General features: G+C 36.0%; 1 protein-coding gene across 2 annotated transcripts; it reads right to left on the bottom strand.

The window, feature by feature from the left end:
* Nucleotides 1-346: 346 nt before the first annotated feature.
* LOC107770346 (protein MICRORCHIDIA 2) lies at nucleotides 347-22,921 on the bottom strand. Of its 2 annotated transcripts, XM_016589650.2 has the most exons (18): nucleotides 22,529-22,921; nucleotides 22,361-22,435; nucleotides 22,091-22,125; nucleotides 19,644-19,722; nucleotides 19,465-19,554; nucleotides 19,175-19,250; nucleotides 17,269-17,347; nucleotides 17,020-17,148; nucleotides 15,151-15,249; nucleotides 9,949-10,056; nucleotides 9,710-9,859; nucleotides 9,348-9,437; nucleotides 8,834-8,885; nucleotides 8,648-8,759; nucleotides 2,766-3,000; nucleotides 2,477-2,565; nucleotides 874-916; nucleotides 347-732 (listed from the first exon to the last, which is right to left on the bottom strand). In XM_016589650.2, exons 1-18 carry the CDS (start codon nucleotides 22,767-22,769, stop codon nucleotides 625-627), a joined length of 1,890 nt encoding a protein of 629 aa, XP_016445136.1. In that variant the 5' UTR covers nucleotides 22,770-22,921; the 3' UTR covers nucleotides 347-624. The 2 variants fall into 2 exon arrangements, 1 of the variants encoding a protein (XP_016445136.1); XR_012707854.1 differs by lacking the exon at nucleotides 2,766-3,000 and having other exon boundaries at nucleotides 22,529-22,913.
* Between the last annotated feature and the right edge of the window lie 3,780 nt (nucleotides 22,922-26,701).

Raw genomic sequence — 26,701 nt, 5'->3', positions numbered from 1 at the left:
AACCCTTATTTCATTTTCTCCAAAAGTAAAATTATATTAGAAAACGATTTATGCATATCTTTTAACATGTTACTTAAATGAATCCAAACATAGAGGAGAAATGTTTTTTATCCTATTTTCTTTTAAATGGAAAAAATATTTAATTGATTTGAGGACAAACACAAAACCAATTTAATAATTTACTCATCTAATGCGCTTACCAACTACAACTATGGGATTAAGTTGGGTTTGTTGTTGTACTCATCTAATGTGCTTGAGTTTTTTAATGACTATTAATTAATTTTTCTTTTTCTTTTTTTGGTGGGGAAGGGGGGGGGGGGGATGGGGGATGGGAGAGAACGCTTGGTTGGGGCAGCATAAACAGAGCATCATACAAACGCCCCTAAATACTAGTAGAATAGTTCAGGGGACTTGTGCGCCCAGCATTTGCTGTATAAAATACAAAAGAGATGGGGATTAAGGAAGAGCCCATAAGGGGATGGGGGGAGGGGGGGAGGTAGGGGGCAAAGAGATGGAAGGTTGAAGATTCCCTGGAAGAGGCACCGAGAAGTCTACGGTTATCAATTCAACATGATCAAACCGAATGCATACAATTCATGAGAGGATAGACCCTCTGTATGCCTTCTACCCACATTGTTTCAGAAGTTTAAGCTTTTTCTGACTTTCCAGGCGTGAAGAAAGATCGGCAGATTTCTTTTTAGTGTCCTCTAACTCTTTCTCAAGCTCCTCTATCTGTGTCAATCCAAGCGGACAGAATAAAATTGAGACAAATATGTTAGATAAAAAAGGTGGCGTTACTAGACTAAGTTCAATAACATAACTTAAAAGAAAACTAAGTATCAAACACATGCTCCGCATGGAAGTGCTACATACTGTACGTTTCAACTCGGTTTCCCTTTGGATGTATGACTCACACCTGTCGAACAAAGATTCAAAGTGTTAAACTGGTAGAGCCAATCAGTTTAGTTGCTAAACATTTTGTGATCACACGAGGAGGCCAAAAGCTGATACAAACTAGAGAAGGAAACAGGAAATAAGGATTAGTCCAGAAACTACATTGAGGCTTCCTAAATCAGAGATGTAAGAGACATAAAGGACGAGAAGCTTATATCTTTAAATCTCCAAGGCAAATTTAAGTGCAAAACCAAATCCAAAGGTTCAAAACATTAATCATGTACTCATATTGGACGGCTCATGCCACAAGAAGCAACATGCGGTTGTCACTCATCCATTGATCAACAAACTCGAGAGGAACCAGTAGCATGAATTCTGCAGAATCTTCTTCCCCTCAAATCCAATTGCTTTACACTGCAACCCTTGATCTTTTTTTTTTAAATAATGGTGGTGTCCATGCCAGCTTACGCGCACCTGAACTAACCCACAGGGTACTTGTTGCCTTGCACCAGCCCCAAGTGCCAGATAATTCTGTCTATCAAGGATAGATATATGGGAAGAATCACCTAGCATTTTCTGTCTCTATTGGGATTTCAATTCAATTCTTTCATGGTCCATTCCAAGCTTCATTTATTGCTAGACAAGACACTTTGCATGCCACTACACCCCTTGATTTTCCTGCCACCCACCATGTTGAAGGCTTTTATTCTGTTCCAATGAAGGAGATGACTTTTTACATCACATCATGATCCTTTAATTTCCATCAGAACTTGTCAACGATTAATCATGTGCAGCTCCAACAATGTGTTTTCTGACCAGGTTTGATAATACTGGCAGAGCGGGCCAAAGATCGTTCATATTCTGCTGTTTTGTTATATTTCGTGGTTATGATTGTTTAGTTTGTCTTAGCACAAGGTACAGGGTTTGCCTGGTAAGCCAACCCAGGCCATGACCCTTCATTTTTTTGGGTCGTGACACTTTGACAACAAGAATGAGCAACAAGAGAACCAGAAGATAAGCCCGAAAGCATAACCAACAAATGAAGAAGAGACACACCAAAAGAAGGAAATAATTATTGAAAAGAAAAAGAAGAGAGATTAGTAACAGAAAGAAGAAAAAAAAAAAGCAATTGCAAGCCAAAGAAGAAGGACACAAACGAAAATCACACTAATGCATATGTAGAAGAGTTCTACAGTAGCAAAAGGCTTAAAATTTGTTCTCTTCCTTTAACTCTTTGATAACTAATATATGATATTGCTAAACACTATCTAAGGTCATTTTTGTACTAAGAGTTTATCTGACTACTCCAGCATAGCATTCATAGGACAAAGATTTCAATTTGGCCTACAATTCCCTAACAGAAATACAATCTAGGTGGATATAATCCCACCTTATCCAACATGGCCAAGAATCCTGTTATCAACAATCCAATCTGAAGGGATACACCCACCTTATTCTATATGAGGTACCAAATGACTCTTTTAAGTGTATAAATCCATCATCGATTAATAAATTATGCAAGGTTAACTATATGCCAGTAGGCTGTATCTTAAAGAGAGCATATTTTTAAAGAAGCATGTACCTCCTAAAGAGTTGGATATTCTCTTCACAAATCTGATCAATTGACATGCAACTTGAACTGGCTATTTGTGTATCTTTTTGAACAGATCCCTGAAATGTTCCATTAAACAAAAAAATGAAACAGTCAACCCTGTTTTTGTACTATTATAATAAATTGACATTATTCAACTAGACATTTGATAAATTTAGGAACATGAATGCAGTCACGTTAACTTCTCATCCATGCAAAACCAGCATACACGATAAAGTAACTCAAATAAATGCCGAGAAAAGAAAGAACCAGGTCCTACAGTTGCATTCCCTGTGATAGGTTGTACAGCTGGCAATTCCCTACTGGAATTGGTTCTTCCCACTTTGTCACTCTGCACAGAACAGAAATCTGGCCTGGGATGAGCTGCAAGGCCGGTAACTGGCTGACAGTCAGTAGTTGGCGACTGTATTTGAGCATTAGCCGCTTGCTCTCTCTGAAGATTTTGCAAATGTGGTTCAAGAGGCTTCAGTCCTATCAGGTGACAATGACCTTTCCTGTATTATGATCACAAGAGACATGACTATACAAGTTGTGAAGTACTACTAGTCTAGTGACTAACACTGATAAAATACAAGGATGATGAGAAATTACAATTTTGGCAGTAGTTTTGTAGAAGGAATAGTAGGTAGATGGAGACAGACGGTGTGGGTTAAAAGGAATGCTCCCAGAATTATGAAAATTTTGGGAATCAAAAGTGATGTAGCAAAGGAGGAAATCTTGCGAACACTGACAAAAATTGAGAAGGACAGGACCGTCCCCAAGAAATTCTCTCCATCTCCTTCTCCACATTCTAATAGAAAACAAGGAAGCTATGAGGTTAAAATTTTGGTTTGTCACATCAATTATGATGGTTGTGTTGGCAGTGGTAAAGGAAGGTCGGTCCCCAGGATTTGTATCGAATGAAGATCAATATCCTATCCTGGAATGTTCGTGGACTTAACTCCATGGATAAATGTGGTCACTTGAATTCCCTATTCAGAAAATAGAAGCCTAATATTATTTTCCTTCAAGAAACAAAAATTGAGCAGTGGAACATCGAAATGGCGGGCAAATTGTGGGCTGGTCGTTGGGTGCAATTTTTGGCGCTGGAAGCAGAGGGCACTAAAGGGGGTATTATTTTTCTTTGGGACAATTGACTTTGGTCAGCCACCTTCCTGCTTAAAGGCTACTTTTCATTTTCCATCTCTTTCTCCAGTGTTCTAACTAGTTTTTCCGGTGTTACTCGGGCGTTTATGCCCGCTCAGTAGAGCAGAAAGGCAAGATCTTTGGCTGGAATTAGCTGCTGCCAGAGGTTTACAGGAGGGTCCTTGGGTTATTTGTGGAGACTTCAATGTCACTAGATTCCCGTCGGAACGTAGGCACAATCATAGTAGCTCTCCTAGTATGTCTGGTTTTTCAGATTTTGTTGAAGAAATGGAACTTCATGACCCTCCCCTGGTGGGTGGTCAATTCACGTGGGCTAGAAGTTTCATTTCTTCCAATGTATCTAGAATTGAGATTTTTATTTTGCTCGGCGTGGGATGAATCGTTTGGTTTCATCAAACAATCTTTACTCCCCAAGGTCTTCTCAAACCATTCCCCTCTGCTTCTTCAATGTAACCAGTGGAATAACAATGCTAAATCTTCTTTCAAGTTTAAACATATGTGGTTGGAAACAGAAGGTTTTGTTGACAGAATCAAGGATTGGTGGAACTCGTTCACCGCTCAAGGGTCACCGGATTTCATTTTTGCCTCAAAATTGAAGTCCCTCAAATTCAAGCTTAAGGAGTGGAATTCTAATTCTTTCGGCTATTTGGGGGCAAGAAAACTCTATCCTTGAAGAGATTTTGAAACTTGACAATGTTGGTGGTATTAGAAGTCTCACTGATGATGAACTTGCTATAAGAGATGGGTACCAAATGGAGCTGGAGATGATTTCTAAACAAGAAGAAATCTTTTGGAGACAAAAGTCTAGAAGTATCTGGTTAAAACAGGGAGACAACAATACGAGTTTCTTTCATAAAATGGCAAATGCTCATCATAGATATAGCCACATTGATAACCTGGTTATTAACGGTAGGTCCGTCACGGATGAAGAATCTATTAACAATAAAATTCTGGCTTTTTTCAAATCCTTGTACAGTGAAGATGAACCTTCGAAGCTCCCCTGGTCTTATCCAGACTGCCCACGCATCTCTATGGAAGATAACTTGGAACTCCAACAACCTTTTCTTGAAGAAGAGATTCTTGCGGTCTTGAAAGAATGTGAAGGAGATAAAGCACCAGGGCCAGATGGTTTCACAATGGGTTTTTATAAGAAGTGCTGGAGCAGTCATAAGAAATTATTTCCTTATGCCTTGCATTATTTTCATGAAAAAGAACATTTCCTTAGGAGTCTCAATGCTAAGTCTTGTGGGTGGCTTCTATAAGATTCTCTCCAAAGTCTTGGCAGGTAGGCTAAAGAAGATTATAGGGAAACTCATCTCTCCTCACCAATTGGCATTCATTAAGGGGAGACAGATCATTGATGCGGCCCTTATAGCCAATGAGTGTTTAGACTCTAGATCTAGACAAGGTACCCCAGGCATTCTCTGCAAACTTGACATTAAGAAAGCCTTTGATCACGTGAACTGGAATTTTTCCCTAATCTCTTTTAGCTAATATGGGCTTTGGGCAAAAATGGATCAATTGGATTTCTTTTTGCATCTCCACTGTCAAGTTTTCCATCCTCATTAATGGTTCACCTCACGGTTTCTTCCCCTCCCATAGAGGACTCAGGCAAGACGACTCTTTATCTCCTTTCCTTTTCATATTGGTCATGGAAAGGTTGAACTATATGATTAGGATTGTTGTTCTTCAACAATGGATTAGAGGTTTTTCTCCATCTGTTAAGATTTCTAATTCTTTGTGCATATCTCATATCCTTTTTTGCGGATGATACCCTCATATTATGTGATGCTGAAAGTTCTCAAATACTTTATCTGAGGGTTATTCTACTGGCCTTTGAGGCAATCTTCGGTCTTCACATAAATTTTTCGTAGAGTAAGCTTTTCCAGTAAATGAGGTTCAGAATATCCAGTTCCTTGCTGATATTCTAGGAGGCTCCATTTGCTCCTTTCCTACAACTTATTTAAGTCTCCTACTACGGGCAAAATCTACCTCAGTTTCCATCTGGGATGGGGTTCTGGAAAAAGGCGAAAAGAGATTGTCCATTTGGAAAAGGCCGTATCTTTCTTTGGGTGGAAGAGTAACCCTTATCAACAGTGTTATAGATGCTTTACCCACATAGACAATGTCATTATTTCCCCTTCCCGCATCCGTTTCCGATAAGCTTGACAAGATTCGAAGGGATTTCTTATGGCGAGGGAACAAGGAAAAGAAGGCTTACAACCTCGTCAAATGGAATATTGTTATTCAAGATAAGGAAATGGGAGGTTTGGGCGTTAAAAATTTGAGACTTCACAATAAAAGTTTATTGTGCAAGTGGCTTTGGCGTTTCAATTCAAAAGAAGAACCCCTCTGCAAATCTGTTATTTGCTCTAAATATGGTTTACCTTCAGCGTGGACTACTAACATCCCTTCTCCACCTCTCAGCCTTGGAGTCTGGAAACATATTAGAGCTCTATGGGATTTGCTGGGGGATCACTCTTCATTCAGGGTGGGTAATGGTTTTGGCATGATGCATGGCTTGGTCATTCTCCTCTGAAGGATTTGTTCCCTGTTCTTTTCAAACTAGCTTCTAGCCCTCTCTTGCCCATAGCAGATTCATGGAAGAACCAAGGGTGGTTCATCCCCTTCAGAAGGAACTTTAATGACTGGGAAGTTGAAGAAATCTCCCGGCTTTTGGAGCTACTCAACACTTCTCCTCCTCTGGGCTCAAATTCAGACTCTCTTCTCTGGAATTCCAACTCTAAGGATCTCTTCTCCGTTCGAAGCTGCAATCGCACTCTTAGGGGTCGTTTGGTATGAGGCATAAGAAGGTATAAGGGTGATATAAAAATTTAATACCACTTTAATACTCTGTTTGGTTAACAAACAAGGTATAAGTTATCCCGGTGTTAATTTCAACACCGGGATAACTTATACCTTATAGAAGGTGGGGTAATTAGCACAGGTATAACTTATACCTCCTTAGAAATTATGCAATTGTCATTCTTAATACAACATACCAAACAATGAATAAACAACAATCCCAGCGTAACTAATCCCAGCATAATTTATCCCAATATAACTAATACCGGCACAACTTATACCGGTATAAATCGTATTCCAACCAAACAACACCTTATAGATACACCTTCACAATCCCTTTGGCCTTGGATGGCTATTTGGAAAAGTAAGGCACCTCACAAAGTCAAATGTTTTGCTTGGTTGGTAGCTCAAGGAAAATGCCTTATTCTGGACAACTTGCAAAAGAAAGAAAAAATACTTTGTAATTGTTGCTCGCTATGTGGAAGGGATTGGGAAGATGTGAACCACTTATTTCTGCATTGCAGCTTCACTAGTCAGATTTGGCATTTTATTTTGTGTCATGTTGGTATCAAATGGTGCATGCCTAGGACCACGGTTGATTTTCTCCTCTCATGGCACAAACGGGATATGCATAAAGTGTCGGATTACATCTGGAAGTCTATCCCAGCAGTAGTTTGGTGGGTCGTACGATGGCGGAGCCACCTTATAAGAAGGGGTGTCATTCGCGGAAAAAATACACTGTGGAAGTAGGTAAAAAAATAAATTAAATGTATATATACTATGTATTGACTCCCCTTAATTTCCCGATATGTTTACTTTTATATATTTTGACACCCCTTAACGAAAATTCTGGCTCCGCCACTGGTCGTATGGAGAGAGAGAAATGCTAGAGTTTTTTATAACAAAAAGGACAATGTAGTTAATCTAAAGCACAAATGTATTTTTTGCTCTTTATAAAAAAAAATGTATATTTTTGCTTAATTTTTGGTACAACATAACCTCGACAAATGTTTTAGAGTCGGAGGCGTTGGCTGAGTTTCTTAGTTCTTTACCCTCTCTGTAAAGTTATCTTTTAGATGTACTCCTATCCAACTTTTTCTTAAAGTTGGCGAGGACAAAACTACAGCCAAGGATACCTTAAGCTGGAAAAATAAAGTATAACCTCTACCCCACCCCCTTTTTATCTGAAGGTAAGGTTTGATTGTATTTCTCAGTAAGCAAGATCAAGAGGGTATAATCTTGGGCGGGAGCACTGACAATCAAGACTGGCTACATGTGCTATAGCTAGCTCATGACTTGAAGCAGGGTCTGACTACGAGAGAGTTTTGAAGAAAAAGTGAGAATTACTAGATCTCTCTATTAGTTTAACATTTTAAGTGGGCGTTTGGGCATAAGAATTGTAAAATTCCAAAAAAAAAGTGAAAAAAGATTTCAAGTGAAAATGCTATTTGAAAATTAGAGTTGTGTTTGAACATGAATATAATTTTGGGTTGTTTTTTAATTTTGTGAGTAATCTAAGTGGAAATTTTGAAAAATAGCTTTTTGGAGTTTTTCAAATTTTCGAAAAATTCCAAAATTCATCTTCAACTGAAAATTGAAAATTTTATGGCCAAACACTTATTTCGAAAAAAAAGTGAAAAAATCGGAAAAAAAAGTGAAAAAAATATTATGTCCAAACGGGCTCTAAATCTCTCAGCATGAGCCCATTTGATTATTACACAGATTAGCCAACAAAATGAATCAGAACCATCTGAAGTTAGATGCGAGGTCAAAATTACATGTTTCACTATTTGCTATTTCACATTTTGCAGTATAAGTTCTTCAAAACAAGCCATCCTTTGACAGCCAACTCGCGAATTGAAGGCATAATTACCACTGAACTACATCTATTTCCCCTTTCAATCAAAAAGTATATTTATGTACTACATTGAAATTACATTTGAACTGCTAAAGCTTAGTTGATTTATGTAGTACTCAGACTTGCAAATGCACACAACAAAGTACAAGCAGAACCTCTCTTTCCACAGCCCCCATTTCATCCAGAAAAAAGGAGGAAAAAACCCTTAAGGGTTCTGAGAGAAGATTAAACCAACAAGGAATTGAAAATATGACCAACAAATTTATATAACTGAACATACAAAAAGATAATTGACTCCTGTTAAATATCTGAAATTACGGTATAGAACATACCAGTAGTCCATCACCATTTGCTTTAGCCTAGTCTCCAGCTTGAAAAACAGAGATGATCTTTCAAAATCTTGCTTGTCATGTGCAGGTTCTATGAAATTTGCTTCCAGAACACCTGAGTCAAGGGCAATTGAGTACATCATCGTCGTAATGGGTAGAATGAGTCTGAATAGAACTTAAAATACATACCAACAACACCATTTCCTTTGGAAGAACCATCTGCAGTAACTTTCCAGAATGGCTAAGAAAACCCAGAAGAACATAATCAGCAATAGGCAATTTCAAGTTTAACTTAGAAAAGTTATCTATTAAAGTAATCTAAATCCAGCAAAATTCATTTCAGACCAACTGCAAAGTTTAGATGCCCCTACATGCCCGCAGACATCCCAACATTTATTCATGAATTTCAAGGTCTACTCAAATGTTTGCCCTCTTTCTTTTTCTCTCTTTTCCCGTTGGGAGGGGGGAAGGGGTTAAACAGAGGCCAAAGCAGATAAAGTTTTTGTTAACAGCTTCAGCTAAGAAAAAGAAAATCTTGTTTTGTTAAACTCTTCAGCTAAGAAAAAAAAAGAGATTTTGCATATAATGGTAATAAAAATGCTTTGAAAATACACTGGTGAGGCGATTGCAAAAAAAAAAAAATACTGCAACAAAAAAACTGCTCTAGAAGATGACAGATTTCTCCAACCACAGCATCGCATACCCTGATGAGGCGATTTTTGTGGTAAATGTTGAATCCACAAACTGGTGATGGAGCATCCTTGACGAAGCCTAAAGTTGTTTCAACCAAGATCTGCAGCAGAAAAGATGTTTGAATCCACATATTTAGATGATGGTCAAATATTACCACAAGTTCCGCAACGGACTTGCAATTAGTGAATACAGAATACCCACACTCAGAAAATCATGTGAGGAGAAACTCATAATATTACAACTGCTATTTTATTCTCATTGTGAATATTTAACACAATAGAACAGTTTACAATCTAAAGTTGGACTTCTCTAATCTAATTTGAACATGCAGCCCCCTAAGCAGGAAAATCAAGAACCCTTATCATACCGTACCTCCTTTGATGTCCCAGCAAGCTGTGGCTTGTAGGTGATTACTTTTGAGTGCTTTAACTCCTCAAGAATATTAAACTGCTCAATGGGCTTCCCTCTTAGTATGATACTGAAATTTGTAAATTTTTTGAGGTATAATATGGATGTGTATGCCTGACAAGATATACACAGAGGCATTAAGATACATTAGCAAAATATTCAGCAGGGATGTTTGCAGGAATTAAGCAAATTTAAGTGGTTACTCTTAGTGAGTAGCGTAAGCGATAGGAAATATGGGATTGCTGTTCAAGCACTCTCTTGTTTGTTTTTGATGTATTTCCACAATTAGCTTCATCTCTCAACATTATATCCTGCGTGACCAACAAAAGAAAGAATACGACATCCTTTAAATAGCAAGAGGAGGATGAGGGCAAAAAGCAGAAAATCTTCAAAGAACAGCAGTGGCATGACCCGTGAGTCCAAAAATATAATACAGCAACAATCATTGTGATAAGACACATACTAAGAGTAATCAGAGGAGTTATAATCATTACGGTTAGATGAATGAAATAAAATTCTAGCTTAATGGAGATGACGTTTAGGCAGTGTTCAAAGGCGCGCTTAAAGAGCGCATAAGCCCTGAAGCGAGGCTCAAAACATGTTGAGCGCTTCGCCTCGCTTTATGGGCGCTTTAGTATCGCATCAAGGCTCTAAGGCATACTATTCCTTGCCAATGAGTGTAATTATGAAAGGACGACATTAAACAATTGATATTTCACTTTATCATAATTTATTTTCAATTTCTTTGTCCATATATTTATTATTTATACTTATAATTATTAGTCTTGGACTACATATACATATTTTTACTTTTTCTCCAGTTGCGCCTTTTTTCATTAAAGCCCACGCTTTATTTGCGCTTTGCACTTAAAGCCCCAACGGACCTTAGAGCTTTTTTGCGCTTTTCGCCTTTGATAAAACTGTGTTTAGCTGCTTATATGAAGAGAATTATGAGTTTCCTCCATAACAAGAGCATTAGATATAGACGGAACTGTCAAAACCATTTGTTTATCAAGACCTTCTTTCTCCTTTTTCTTCCTATGTTGGGATTAAGGCAAGTCATAGACACACTTACATAAGGACGTTCATGCTTCACTGGAATCTCTAGAGCCCGCCAAGAGATTCTACAATATTGTAAGGATAGGTGAGAAATTTGGAGAATTCCTAGTTTTAGAGAATCCTTGGTTTGTCCTAAAAGACAAATTACTAAGTACTGGAATGAAACGGGCCCAACTGGATCGCAATGTATTTAGAAGATTCATGAAACTGGCCCAACCTAGTTTCAGGTTGAGACGTAGTTGTTAACAAGAGACACCCCATGAAACCGGCCTCTCATTGAGGCTTATACCAAACTAAATCCACTATTAGTGTGCTCAACATTACAATGTGCTTAAAATTTACTGGTCATGTACGAAATCCAAAATGTGCAATACATTGCCACGCCTAAAGGTTGTGTAAAACATCCTCATAAGAAACTCAATGAGGATGCCTTACATGAAAGCCAGGCTCTACACTTTACAACAACAACAACAACAAACTCAGTATAGTCCCACAAGTGAGGTCTGGGGAGGGTAGTGACCTTACCCCTACTTGGAAGGTAGAGAGATTGTTTCCGATAGACCTTCTACTCAAGGAAAGATGAGAAGAAAGCAATAGTAACAATCAGTAACAACAATAAGATAATAAGAGAACGAAGCGAAAGGAACAGAGTGTAGTAATAGAAATCTAGTAATAATAGACTACAAGACTAACACTAATACTACTAGTATGGGAAGGAAACATTCTCGACTACCTACTAACCTTCTACCTTAATTCTCGACCTCCACACCTTCTTGTCGAGGGTCATACCCTCGGTAAGCTGAAGCAATACCATATCCTGCTAATCACCTCTCCCAATACTTCTTAGGCCTACCTTTACCTCGTCTCAGACCCGCCAAGGCCAACCTCTCTCGCCTCCTTACTAGGGCATCAGTGATTCTCCTCTTCACATGCCAAACCATCTAAGTGTCGTTTCGTGCATCTTGTCATGCACCGGGGCCACTCCCACCGTGGCCTGAATGAGGCTCTACCATTTGAAAAGGACACAGGTTTAAAAGATTTTGAAAGAGTAGAAAAGCTCTACCCATAACAACCAATAGGACCTAGTCTAAAAACTTAATATTACAAGTTAAACAAAATAGCATGACAGTGAAAGAGCTTATGTTCAATTGGGGTGGCATAAGGTGGAAGAGAAGACGCCGGGCTAGGGAGTAGGGGTGTTCCTCCTTTAGCACTTATGCGGATCGTCTGGAGATAAAGAAAGTAGGAGAGCTTTTGAAAGTATTGAGATACATTTTGTACCCCTGCTTTTGAGAGCGAGAAGCGGAAAAAAGCGAGGAGGCCTCGCTTCACCGAAGCGTGAAGCGAAGCGCACGCTTTTTTCATGTGAAGGTGCAATTTAATACATAAATACAAAAATATTAAATAGGCAAAAATAAATGACCAAGAACCAATAAAAATAACATATTAAGCAAATGTTTCAATTCTTAAATTAAGAAGTAAATAATAGATAGTCAATAATCCTCAAAAGTCATAACATATTAAGTAAATGCAAAACCAAATCACAAAAGGAGCAACATACTATTCTTCAACAACCAAAAAAAAACAGAATTGTTAAAACAGGGCAGAACAGTGAACAACAGAAAAACAGAGCAGAAGCATAGTGAACAGCAGAAATTAAAAAAAAAAAAAAAACAGCACTCGCTTTTAATAGAAAATACGGCAGAACAAAGAACTGAAAAAATTAGAAAAGAACAAGAGAAAGAGAAGAAGAAAAAAGAGGAGAGGAGTCAAACAGTGAACAGCAAAAATTTAAAAAAAAAAAAAAGACAGCAGAACCCTAAAAAAAAAGGCAGGATAGAAAAGAAGAACTGAAAAAAATAGAAAGGAAGAAGAGAAAAGATGAGAGGAGTCGAATAGTAGCAGAGAAAATCAGAAGAGGAAGGGAAGAGAAGAAAGAGAAGGAGAAGAAGAGAAACTTCCCTGAGAGAAGACAAGAACTCAAGGCTTGCAGCAGTTGAGAGAATAAGAGAGTCGTCGCAGCAGAGAAGCAGATGTGTATGGAAGAAATATCGTAAGTGTATTTGCAATTTTTTTTAAAAAAAAACCCTAGACAGTCGCTGGATCTCGCTTAAGCGAGCTTTTCTCGCTTTTTTCCATCGCCTCGTTTCTCGCTTTTTGACTGAAGCGTGCACTTATTTACAGATGCTGCGCTTCAAGGCAGAAAAGCGTAGACCCCTCGCCTCACCTCGCTTCTGCGCTTTAAGCGAGAAGCGCTCGCTTTTAATAACATTGTTTTGTACATCTGAAGAAAGCCTCTTGTCCCCTATTTCCTCATGGTATACCCATGAGGTTCCTTTATGTATGGAAGATTGGGTGTCGTTCGTAGAAAATCATATTATTTTTTTTAGTTTTTTTTACTTTTTGGTATACTTCTTCTGTATAAGGAGCCGAGGGTCTCCCGGAAATAGCCTCTCTACCCTTCCGGGGTAGGGGTAAGGTTTGCGTACATCCTACCCTCCCCAGACCCCACTAGTGGGATTTTACTGGGTATGTTGTTGTTCTTCTTCTATATAGGCATTTTCTAGCCATATTTATTACTAATAGAATTATTACTTGATCAAAACGAACAAAATCAAACACAATTTCTCATGGATTGCTTCAAAAATAAATTCAACCATCATGTATTGGGATATAACTCTTAGATCTAAACAATGATCAGTTAATATTAGGGAATTGGGATTTAAACAAGCACAAAAAGCTTTTGGCTAACATGGCTCCAGCAGTTCGGCAAGGATTTGAGATGTATGGATAGACATACAACATCAAAGGTGGGGAACCAATTATTCACCAAGGCTATCAAATATTGTCAGCGATTGGTTTTTGGAAATGGTGAACATGTTGATTTCAGAGTCTAATAACATTTTTTTATAAGGTAAAGATTTTATCAATAAAAGTACCAAGATGGTACATAAGACTACACCAAGATCAGCCAACACCTACAACAACATACTTCCAGTTACAAAGTAGTTAGCACATCCAGAAACTCCATATACTGATCTAAGCTTTCAACTAAACATTTCTTACACCAAAGAAATAAATTTTGAAGACGAGTATTTTTTATTCTAGCAATGTGAATCCTCTTGTCCACAAAGCAAGCATTGTTCCTTTCTTCCCAGATGGTCCAAAAATGCTTAGGGGGATGTTTCTAATAACATAATTTTCACATGGTCGTCAATCGAAAGACAGGACATTTATGGATTGCTGGAAGATCAACCCCAAGTAAAGAAGCTTCCATAAATTTAAAAGTTTCTGGAGAAAAAGGAATTTGTGGGTTGCCAATCACATGAAGCTTGACTGCAGCAGAAAAAAGCTCTAAAAGAACTCCATCTTTACAAGGTTCAAATAAAATTTTAAATGTTCAAATATAATTATCTTTAGAAGGTTTTCTTTGACACTCATATCTCCAAACGACCAATAGAGTTTTTTTGGGTTCTCGTTTCCTTCTTCTTTTTTAATGAATAAGGACCAAGTTGTCTCTCTACTACAGAACAAACTTTTTATTGGGACAATGGAAAGTTCAAGGTCGTGGACACCTATATGGAAATGAAAGCCAAAATAGTCTATGAAAATCAACTCTAAAAATACGCAGTTTTTGCAGGTTTAGAGAGTGCAATCACAAGGCTGTGCAAGTGTAACATTCTCTAACTCCCTCCGAATGTGTAACCCAATTCTGGGGTTTACATGTGGATTTGAAGCTTTTTTAAGAAATAGAGAGAGAGGAGGCTCGATCTTGGAGTAAAGGGAGACATATTAGGCTCAACAGATTAATGAGTCGGCCTGGAGCAATGTTAGTTTGCTCGATCAGTTGAATATAGAGTGAGAAAGCGAAGCCCAGAGCAGCTCCATGGGTTGAGTTGAAAGAGAGAAGCTCAAAGAGATAGAGCATGAAAAGAAAAGACTGTTGTGAGAATTATGAATTTACCGAAGTTTGGATCTGATACCATGTGAAAGAATCTAAGCACCCCAACAGAAAATCTTAAGACAACAGGTGGAGTAGTCCAGAACTATTATAAACTCCTGACAGGCGTAGCACTCGTTAACACTGCTGGACATTACAAAAATGGTTATAGCCATGTATAAACTTTCTGGCCTTATTCTTTTTAACATGTTTACAAAGAGTAAATCCAAAAGCTCTGACCTTCACAGCAAACCAAAAGTTCTAAGTACTAATTTGTTGTGGTTGACAATTCAGTCTTAGGTGAAAGGCGCAATAGAATCCTTTGACCTTTATTAGCTAGCATGCCAAGATATCCAAGCTCAGACTGGAGAGAGCTGAGCCAAATGTTTTCAGGAAATAGACATACCTCATCATCGTCATCAAAGTTCAGCTCATAAATTCCTTCATCATTCAGCCATAGGTTGTAGACTATAATCTTAGTTCCATGTGATTTTATATCCTCAAACTGGAGAACATACAAGAGAAAGACAGAACATTCAGTAATAACAAATAAAAGTAATTATTGTAACAATAATTGCAGGTGGTTAGCAGAATCATGTACATGCAGTTGCTATAGTTGCATATATAGTTATATGCTATGTACTCAAACAAGAGTGGACGTGGTGTCAAATCACCCCAATTCTTTGCAGTAATTTCACTAAGGGCATGTTTGGAAAGCCACCTTGGAATTGGATTTGAGTATAACTCGATGCAATTACACAGTTTTGGTGTGTTTGTCTCGCCAAGCAAATTACTTGGTCAACATGGAATTGGGTGTAGAAGATGACTTTTCAATTCTCTATTATTTTCTTTTCCAAATATATTACTCTTTTTACACTCTTTTCTTCCATTTCTTTTCTTCAACAGATATGAATGCTAGAGCAATTAGATAAAATTGCTTATAAAGTTCTGTTATGAGAATTCTTTTATGAGGAACACATGTTAAAAATAATTTCTTACTTTACTAGCTTTGTTTTCAATTCATTAGCATAAATAATTTATTACTAAAAAAAAGAACTTTCTAAACTCATGTCTATTTTTTGTTATTTAAAAGATGCAACAAATATTGAATTTCATATCCTCTTCACATGATTAAATTTAAATTCATAGTTGATAATATAATTTTATAGAGAATGTATTTTAAATACCCATTAATAAAGTACTTCCTCTGTCTCAATTTATATGGCGGTCTTTGACTGTGCATGGAGTTTAAGAAAGAAAGAAAAAAATTTGAAACTTGTGGTCTAAAACAAACCATAGATATTTGTGTGGTTGTAAATCAATTCATTAAGGGTAAAGTCGGAATTCTAAAAATAAATTATTTCTAAATAATGAAATGTGACATTCTTTTTTAGACTGACTAAAAAGGAAAGAATGCTACATAAATTGGGACGAAGGGAGTAATATTTAATATTTCTTATATGCAAATATATAGTAGTCACACATTAAAGTTAATTTATTTGTCCATCTGAAACAAAGTTGATTTAATTTTTGATAATCACTTCTATTTTAAGAATTCAGAATATTTAGCTACGTAATTACACAATATAACCAAACATGATGGTGAAACTTACACTGTAATTACATTACACTATGGCAAACAAACATGTCTTTGTAAATTACTAGTCTACGTAATTGCACAGCCTAGCAATTACACAGCGTCCAAACACACCCTGAATAATTTCCTGACAGATCTATGATTTTACAAATAGACAAAAGCAAGGAGCAACAATCGAACAGATCAAAAAATGGGAAAGAGAAAATGTCCCCCTCCCCCCCACAACAACAACAACAACAACAACAAAACAACAACAACAACAACAACAACAACAATAACAACCGACCTAGTATAATCCCACAAGTGGGGTCTGGGGAGAGTAATATGTACGCAGACCTTACCCCTACCCCGAGGGGCAGAGAGGCACACACACCCAAAACCCCCCGGAAAACACCGTCTATGTAAATTTGAGAAAAAGGAAGTACATATTTGCTCAAAGTTCCGTGGGTTTGTCTTGATATGCTTAATGAGTTAGCATAAATGCATATTTTAATATTTGATTGTTTTGTGATCATGGCATCTTCTCATAAAAAAGAACTTCAGATAACACATCGAAGCTCTGAGTCTGCAACAAAGAATTGAATCTATAAAGCAACTTTCTAATACGTTTTTCACACAAAACAAATTTATAAAATAGAAGTGTAGCTTTATATTATCTGCACCAATTATCCAACCAACCTGTTGCATAAGATCCATCTTTGTTGCAAAAGGGGACCACTCAAGGATTGTTTTCAAGTTAGTTGACCAATCATCTTGAGAGCCACATAGTATTGGTTCAGCCCAATGGTCGGAGATATCAAAATCGATCTGCATCAATTTTCAATTAAAAGGAGAAAGAATAAGAATAGATGTTCATGTTCAATAACAAATCACAAGCTTCAAGCGCCAAATATTACAAAACTCGAACAGATTTTAAAGAATATTTACCATTGGAACAATCACATCATCTTGCCCTGTTCTCCGAAGAAATGTATAGGACAGAAGACCAATACTTTGAGTTGCTCGGCTAGACCATAAAAGGGCAGAAAATATCAAATTAGATTATCAGGCACAATATCAATTCTAGCAACATAACTAACAGTTTGGTAATACTAGTGAGCAGTAAGTTTCAGAAATAGTATGCTGCTATGTATCAAGCAGCATAATGCAAACAAATGCCCATCCATCACCTTCTGAGTCCCTTTCTTTTTTATATTTCTAGAACTCACTGGGATTTTACTAGGTTGTTGTTATTGTTGTTGTAGAACTCACTGGGATTCATTCTAGACAAGAATTAATATCTGTTCAAATATAAGCTTGTTCGATCCTGGGGGCAGCCTAGCGATAAAAAAATTGGAGTAACCACCTTGGAAATCAAGGTTCGAGTCCCAACGGAAGCAGCACTAGGTGAACTCTTCTTATTTGCCTAAGTCTAAATAGGCAGAGTTACCCTATAGGTGTACTGGTGAAAGTAGCACTTAGGTGTGTCTGCAAGCTTGATCGATCACCACTATTATCCAAAAACAAAACGATAATAATAAGCTTGTTCCAGCACTTCAAAATGTAGAGTATTGATGTTGTAGGAATTAGGAACCCCCCCCCCCCCAAATCCCCCGCCATTACTTTCAATGCTTGGGACACTTAGTTTGCCATCTCCGCTAAAAATAGTTCTCTACAAAAGGCACCCTGTCATCAGAGGAATAGCCTTTTCCATAAAACATATGAAAACTCAAAATCATATAATATAATTAAGCATAATATATTAATCTATTATGCTTATCTCAAAAGACATAAAATTCATTAAAATCATCAACTCTTTATACAATATCTAAATGTAAATATTATTTATTCTCATGATCTCAAGATGGTACAACTTTTGAGTACATATATGATCCTGTCAAATAAAATACTTCATATCATCCCTTAACATAAAAGTAAACTTTCATATAATATACATGTAACTATACTATATGTCAATTAGTGGAATTCAAGTTAGCGATGAAATACAAAAGTTAATCATAACATTAACAAATATGTCAATCATAAACTTTCCGAATTCATGTGTCACCTCATGAAGAGATGCATTATTCAGACCATACAAGTAGTCCATGCAAACTTTGAAATCTGAATCCAAAAGTTCATTAGATTGAAAGTCTAATAAAATTACAAGCTAAAGATGGAGTCTCGCAGCGATTTCTCGTTGAAATAAAACACTGCAAGGAAACGTTTCTGAATTGGTTTTGAAGCCACAACAAGATGTGGTAATTGCAGCATAAAACGTCGGGTGATATTGTTGAATCATTATGTAAAAATAAGTATTCAGTAAAGTGCTTTGACTTTTGGTAAAATCACAGCCGCTGGACTCGTGTCAATTTTGTTCTTCCTTTTCTCAATTAAGGGATCAATATTTTGTTTGCAAGGGTTAAGCTAGCCTTTTATATTCTTTTCCCATTTAACAAAAACCAACCAACAGTAGCAACGCTTGAAAACCAAATAGAAAATAGGAATAGTTAGTTACTAATCTAAAGGGTTACACCCCTTCAAAAAAAACTTGATTATTTATTTATATTTTAACAAATGGGATATTTAAATCAGTAAGAAGGATATTATGGTAATTTAACTTTTCAGTTTAGGGGCTTCCCACTTTTATAATAATATAGATAGATATAGATATAGATAGATTATATAATAAGCTATGTTTTCTTAGAGGGACATAATATAAACCTTGAGAGTTGGCGATTCATAAAACAACTCCTAAAATTTCTTTATTGAAATCAATGTGATAAGGACCCTCAGGTTCCATAACTACTAGAGAGAGAGAGAGAGAGAGAGAGAGGGAGAGAGAGAGTGATACCCTGACTGCGATGAACGGCTGAAAACAATCACATCAGCGCCTAACCTCATGGTACTCGTCTTAAATCCATTACCATCTAAACTCCAGGAAAAGACCAAAGAAAAAAAAATTAGCTTTCAAAATATCAAGTAGCATATTCATCAAAAAGAAAAAGTCAAGCAGCATAAAATGCCTCAAAACCTCACAGAAGTATAAGTGATTCCCAAGCACCAACGGAGCGCAAAAACAGATTATGCCAGTAATACAAATTAATACACCTAATCCAATTATTTGAAACTCTAGATGCTTACATTGTCCAATTGTTGAGTTTGATGTTTTTGAAGAATAACCCAGGCTCATGCACTTGCGAAGACGTTCTGGATCCATACCACCCCCATCGTCTGCACAGATGATATAGTATATGTTATGGCAATTGTAACAAGGTAAAAAGTGTAGTATGATAGTGATGAAAATAACAGCAATACCACACCCTGGAAGAGCAATGCAGGAGAGTTGTCCCTTGGGTTATAAATTCTGTCAACTTTCACGAAAGTTGCCCCACTGCTTATCTAGTATGCAGATAAAAACCTTATCAAAAAAAGCATGCAGATTAAGACAAAGAAGAAAAATGGCCATTAGACAAAAGAATATATACAAGTGCAAGAGAGACAGGTTTCAACATACAATCTTGATTTTCCCTTCACCACATTATCTAAATTGCTTGACAAGAAGACACATGAAAGTGAAAGTATAGAATCTACCAGTGCAAGCAGCATAGCCAGAGATTTTTTTTTTAAGTCGGCATGATTTTCGTCCAGATAAATTATACGACTTTCGATGTTGAAGGCTGGGAAATGGTGGCTCTCAGTTAAATGATATGAGTTTGCCAGCGTATAAGCTTCTGTAGAAGGAAACTTCTCACAGGACTAAAGATCAAAAGTGGTGATCGGTTCAGGTTGAAAGAGCTAAAATTGTCAGCAATGTTGTCTGCATGCCCATAATGAAGAAGAAAACTCATCAAAAGATCTAGGCCTTTTTGCCCTAATGCCACTGACACAACAACTTAGGTAGAACTAACAGAACAATTTCTATTGTAGGTCCAAAAAAAAGGGAGAAGCTGTGAGCAAAAAATCCGAAGAATCTTTAGTCTTGAACAACGGAGGATAGTTAATCACATAATTTATTTAAAAAATCAACATAAGAATGTTCTTTTTTTATAAGGTAATAAAATTTAATGAAGGGGCAAAAAGAAGCCCGTATACGAGTAGTATATCAAGAAGTAGAAAACCTACAAAAACATATGGTTTTTCTACAAACAAAACCCGATCTTCAATACACAAAGGAATCTAATGAGTGCACCAAAATGGTATAAGGGATAAGAACTACTCCAAAACTGTACAAAATTCATTTCTACCTACACCCCCATAAGCTCTCCTATTTTTCTCTCCAAAAGACCCACATTAGTGCGAGAAGACCACATCCCATGCCCTACGCCTTCTCTTTCGTTTTCCACCACTCCAGCTGAAAATTAACTCCTTCACACTGCCTGGCATCACCCCTTTTATTTACTCCAGGACACCATAAATTGAAGAACCACTCTTTCATGAGTAAAAGATATAAAATGAAGAGGGAATAACAAATAATTACTTAGATTAATTAAACAATTGCAGCCTCTAATTTTTTGCAAAATAATAATATAGAGAAATGAGAATGTGTCCCGCTGCTCTTCCTCATCAAGAAAATGTGCCTTAGTACTCTCTGGCACATTTGCTAGAACAAACAACAAATGTGAAAAATAAATATTTACAACTAAAAATCACAAAACGTTAGGAGCCAAATGCGATGACCTTCAGTATTAGAAAGTCTAACTGAAGAAACCAAAGGTTGGTGAGAATTATTGTTAAGACGTTCAAGTCTCAAAATAATTGAATTTTCATCCAAAATGAAAAAGGAGGAAATGAAAAACACGAAGGTAAGAAAGTTAATAAAGTTGTGAGGTATCCAAACCAACAGGTGTCTAACCTAAAGTTCTTACAAAAATGGAGCTTCTGTTACCTACTCAGCACAGAACAATGGGGAGAGAAAGAAGGGTAAACTTGCGGCCTTTTGGTTCTGATTGCTTGATGCTATGTTAAATTAGAAAGTTGTTAGAAACAAGATTCACTACAAGACCCAATCAAACTTCCACAAGGAGACCAACAAGCTCTTGGCTAAGAAGATGATCTTGTGAGGCATCATGTCTACCTCTGCAAAGAAACTTAGACAAAAGAACCACATTTTAGTTGCAAAACCTCCTAGGATATTTAACCTTTGAATACCACAATTACGTCTGAGGGCCACCTTAGACAACAAGAAGTCAAATGAAATTAATAGGAGTAAAAAAAGACAATGGTTCTCTTGCGAATGGTGATGTCTGCCAATCCAACGATGAACGTCTCAACTTTAACAACAATTAATTCAAAAAGGCAATGTTCCATAAGAACAATTCAAAGGTATTCTTCTCGCCAGAAACCAATTCAAAAATGCCTAAATCCTCTGTAGTCCCACGACTAACTTTTTCTATGAGGATATTATTGGCAGACATGGGAAAGAAAGCTTAAAATGAAACAACTTGGTAAAATTTTGGTTAAATTGTGCTCAACATGGAGGAAATGACATGATTCCGTGACAATAGGTTTCTAATTGGAGGAAAGTCCGTCGGACGACAAAGAGGAAAAGGTGATGGCTTCTGGTGGGAGAAAGCAAGGGTGTGAGGTAAGTTAACCAAAGCAACAAAATATAGCAGAACTCTTAAAGACATATGGGGCGACAATGCTGTAGTTTCAACAGAAACCAGACTTCAAGCAGAATCAATAAATTATAAGTATAAAGCCTGAACTTCTATTTTCACCGCATAGAACACAATACAACAAAAGCAATCAACATTACAGTAAATACCTCGTCAACAGCATTATCCAAAAGCTCGGCTATTGCTGCAATGACATTCAAAGTATCAGTGGTCGTACAATAACAAGAGCAAAATGGATCCACAGTGAAAGTTGCAAAACGTACTTATTAATTAACTATCTTCTACCACCATAAGACTATGATTTATAAGATTAGACTTTGCACTTCTATCAAACCCAAAACAATCCAAAGTTCATTTATTTCTAAAACTAGATCACAGTGCCCCATGAAAATGAAAAGCACACAGTAACAAAAGTATACCTCCAAACGCCCATTTATGAGAAGTAGCATTGGAATGCAGAAATTTGGGATGAACACGCGCATGTTCCAATTCACCTACAAGTAAAATAAATTTCAATCATGTTGGCAGCAAAAGTAAACTCTGAACTGCGAAAAAATAAACTAAAAAATTAAAAGATGAGAATGAACCATGTATAGCAGTTGATTTGATACGACCAACTTCAAAATTGCCAGCTTTCCAGAAACTTCGAGACTCCAATGGCCTGTAATTGGATGGAACAATCGCGTTGGGATTTTCTATTACCGGTGATTTACTCAGAGAATTTCCTCCGTGAGGTAAGTCTGGTTTTCTCTTTCCGATGACGCCGGCGCCTTCGTCGTCGCTACTGTCGAGTTCGACGACATCGATTGGGGGCTTCTCAGGCGACATTGAGAAAAAATTCAATTTGAGGGAATTAGTGATTTGATTTCACGAGAATGTACCGTTTTGGTTTCTTCAGGTTTTAAATACTATTGTCTAAACCAGATTTTCAGTCAAGGGGGTTTCTCTGATTTTCTTTCTTCTTTTTTTCCAGCCAAAGGGGCGCAGAGGATTGTTGTTAATTGGATTTAGCCGCGGGCGTTTTTTTTTTTCTTTTTCTTTTCCTTTTTTCCTTTAACAAGCTGATCTTTTCTCCCTTAATTGGAAATACTATTTTGCAAAAAAAAATTAATAATAATAATATAATAATAATAAGAATAAGAATAAGAACTGCTACGATTCAAGGCTAAGTAAATTGAGGTTAGCTTTCTTTGTGAATTTTAACTGACCTTGTCACTCCTAAAGTTCATCTCAAATTAATACAAGAGGCTCTCTTTATTTCTATTGAATACGAATCTCTAACATGACAAATGACCTTATAACATGTATTTGCTTAAAATGTGGTATTAGTAAAATCTGGGTTGACAATGTAAAAATTAGTAATGCGGATTGACAATATTTAAATTAGTAGTATAGAGATTGTAATATATAAGTTATTTTTAATGGATGTCTAATTTGTTGTGAAATATAACGTGTATAATTTAATATTTATATTTTAAATAAAATAAAAGTTTGTTTTATAGGAGAAGAATATATAAATTGTAAGGGTATCCTTATTATTCAACTAGTTTTAGTATACGCGGGTTGCACGTATGTATAGTGTCTATCAATTAAAAATATATATAGTGACGTTAAAATAATAGTTGTTTAAATGATAAAATAATTTTTCTTACACTAACATAGTAATTATATTCAATATCTTCTAAGTATGCATAGATGATGAATTTAGTTAAATTAGTTGTACATTATTTTGTAATTATACATATCTTATAATATGTTATACAGATATGTTAAATTGTGTCTCTCTCACATGAAATCTCTTTATGAATACATTTTGTCTTCTAATATTTCATCCTTATTTCTTAAGTTTATATGTTAGCCAATTTAATTTTTAATATTATAAATTGATTTTGTTTTATATTCTGGTTTATTTTAATTCAAAATTTTAATTATATTTTTAATTAATAAAAAATAATTTATATTTTTGGGATTATAATTATTAATATTAACTCATACCATATATAAATATTTAATTATAACTATACTTTATCTATAAAAGTTCTTTTTACAAATAATAAAATCCGAACGTTCGCACTTTATGTTTGTCGTAGTGTTAATTATAAATAAAAGTGTAAGTTTTTGAAAATAAAATATATTACTTCTATATATCTAATTCAATAAGAAAAGAAATTGCCACATAAAAGTGTTATCAAGCATTGATATATTGAAAATACCATTTTATATACAACTACTGAATAGGTTTAAAGGAATTCCTTTTATCTTAGGTTTTCTATGATGAAAATTTTCATCTTTAAGTTCCCCCTCAATAGTTTTAAACTTTTGTAAGTAAAAAAAAAAAATCATAAATTTATTTTTAAAATATCTAATTGAATTGCTAACAGATTAACTTTTTGTACAACTATATATTTATAACCTCCCTTTAATGTTACTTATTTATCCTCCTTTCTATCTCTATATGTTTTTTTATTACATGGAGTTAAAATTGTCTTCTTCTTTTTTTGGATTTTGAAGATTACTTTATATTAACTATTCCAAAAAAACGTTACAGGGAGCTGCTGCCCGCAGGTAATGATACAAGGAGCCTAGGAGTATATTAGAGGTAATGTTGTGTCGTTGTACATTACAAGGATAATTAAAACTACTACTATTACTATATTTAGAAATAGAACTAATACTGCTCTTTTGGTCAGCATCGTGCAAGACAGCTGTTGTTATAGGAGTAGAGCTTGTAGAAGATGCTGCATTTTGGGTACCAAGGGGTGTGTTGAGTCCATGCAAAAAATATTGCTTCTTGGTACCCTTTTAAGCTGTCCATTTCCATATTTGTTATTCAAAAGGTCCTGCTATATGAAGTGAGGAGAAGTGAGGAGGATCTGCAAAAAAGGTGATAGTAGTGCCTTTCAGTTCCATACCAAAATATGCTAGTTTGTCGGCTACTATATTTTGCTCCCTGTAAGTGTGGTTGAGTGGTGGACTATTCAGGTGTTGGATCAGGTCCTGCAATCAAGTAAAATAGATGAGTGTAGTGAGTTGTTGTTATTGATCATATTAATTACCTCTTGTGCATCCATCTGGTTTTGAAGTGGTGTTAAATGGTGCGTAAATGCCATTTGTAAACCACGTAATAATGTCATGAGTTCAATATTCATAACAATGGTAGATGGAGAATGACTCGCATATCCCATAACCCAATTGCCCTTGTAATCCCTGAATACCCCGCCAAAGCCTGCGCGTGAATTGCCCTGTGTAACAGCTCCATCCGTATTTAGACAAAAAACTTTGGTTGGGGGTGGGTTCCATTTTACATACATAGATATTTGGGTGTAGGGTTTGGTAGAGTGATTAACAAGGTATTGATATTCCTGGGTGAGTTGTAGAATTGTATTAATGGAGGGTGTATGGTGTGGATTCTCAAAGTAGAACTTATTTCTAACGATCCAAAGGTGCACTACAACAAATGTGATTTTTAACTACGAAAATATTAGCTACAATAGAAAATTCGTCACTAATTGTTCATTTCTGTGACAAAAATTATATTTCGTACTTAACTGCATGAGGTACATACTTTTAGTAACAAAACATAAATTTCATAGCAAATTTTTGTCTACTAAAGTTTCCCATCAAAAAATTAATTGGCACCAATTATTGATTAACATTAGCCACAAAATTAATATTATTGGTGACAAACTACTTTCGTCACTAATGTTGCACACAATTGGTGACAAATAATTATTCGTCTTAAAATTAGTTATAGTTTGGCTACAAAATAGTTTCGTCACTAAAAGTTTTATATTTTTTCAACCTTAGTTTTTGTCACTAATAGCATAAATAAATTAGCGACGATCATTGTATCATCTCTATTTAACCTATAAAATTATTAGGTACCATAAAAAGCTCATCACTAAATGTTGACTTTTGGAAGAAAAATACTTAAATGCACACGTCACATACATGTAGTGATTAAACACAAATTTCGTAGTGATAGTTTTATCTACTCAGGTTTTCCACCAAAAAGGTGGATTGTCGCTTAGTTATTTAGTGTGACGACCCGATTAGTCGTCTCATGAGTTACAGCTCTATTTCCTCCATTTTTGCTTCTTATTGCTTTGTATAATGGCTCTATATGTGATCAGGTTGATTGGTTAGGGTTCGGAAAGGAATTGGTAAGGTTTGAGACACTTAGTCTCTTTTGAGGAAGGTTAAGTTGTTACACCCCACAATATTACGTTAATATTACACCCTGCAATATTAAGTTACGACAGTGTTCTACCCAGCATTATTACATTACGGAGATGTTACGCTTCGCAGTAATAAATTACGACAGTATTGAACCTGCAGTACTTTACATTGAATTTGTCGTAAGGTAATTGACATCGGTCCAAGGAAAAGATTATTTGGGGATTATAAGGATTTTGCAATTTCACAAGTGATTAGTAAATTCATGAAGGGGAAAGGGGGAGCAAGTCTAAGAAAATAAATTTTGTCAAAGTTTAGCATTTTGGGATAAAATACGGCCCGAGCTAAAATACCAGGTATTTATGGACTAGTGTCATACAAGGTATTACATGACCATGATAGTAAGGTATACAAAGTATGTTAAAAGTGAGTAATATTTTAAGTAAGTGGGAATAATTTTTGATTTTGCGCGTAATTGATTAATTACCGGGTAACGGGATATTACCTGATTAACTAATAAGCGGACAAAACTTAATTAAGTAACTCCAAAAAAAATGTGGCACAAATACCACAAGGCAAGAATG

The sequence above is a fragment of the Nicotiana tabacum genome, chromosome 3 (genome assembly GCF_000715075.1).
Source record: "Nicotiana tabacum cultivar K326 chromosome 3, ASM71507v2, whole genome shotgun sequence".
NCBI classification, from domain to species: domain Eukaryota; kingdom Viridiplantae; phylum Streptophyta; class Magnoliopsida; order Solanales; family Solanaceae; genus Nicotiana; species Nicotiana tabacum.
This window is presented reverse-complemented; position numbering and strand designations above follow the sequence as displayed.

Coding starts and splice junctions, on each gene's coding strand:
- LOC107770346 (XM_016589650.2), bottom strand. CDS start 22,769: ATGTCGCCTGAGAAGCCCCCAATCGATGTCGTCGAACTCGACAGTAGC. Junction 17,348..19,174: donor AGCCGTTCATCGCAGTCAGG/GTATCACTCTCT, acceptor TTTATGGTCTAG/CCGAGCAACTCAAAGTATTG. Junction 17,149..17,268: donor ATGATGTGATTGTTCCAATG/GTAAATATTCTT, acceptor AAATTGATGCAG/ATCGATTTTGATATCTCCGA.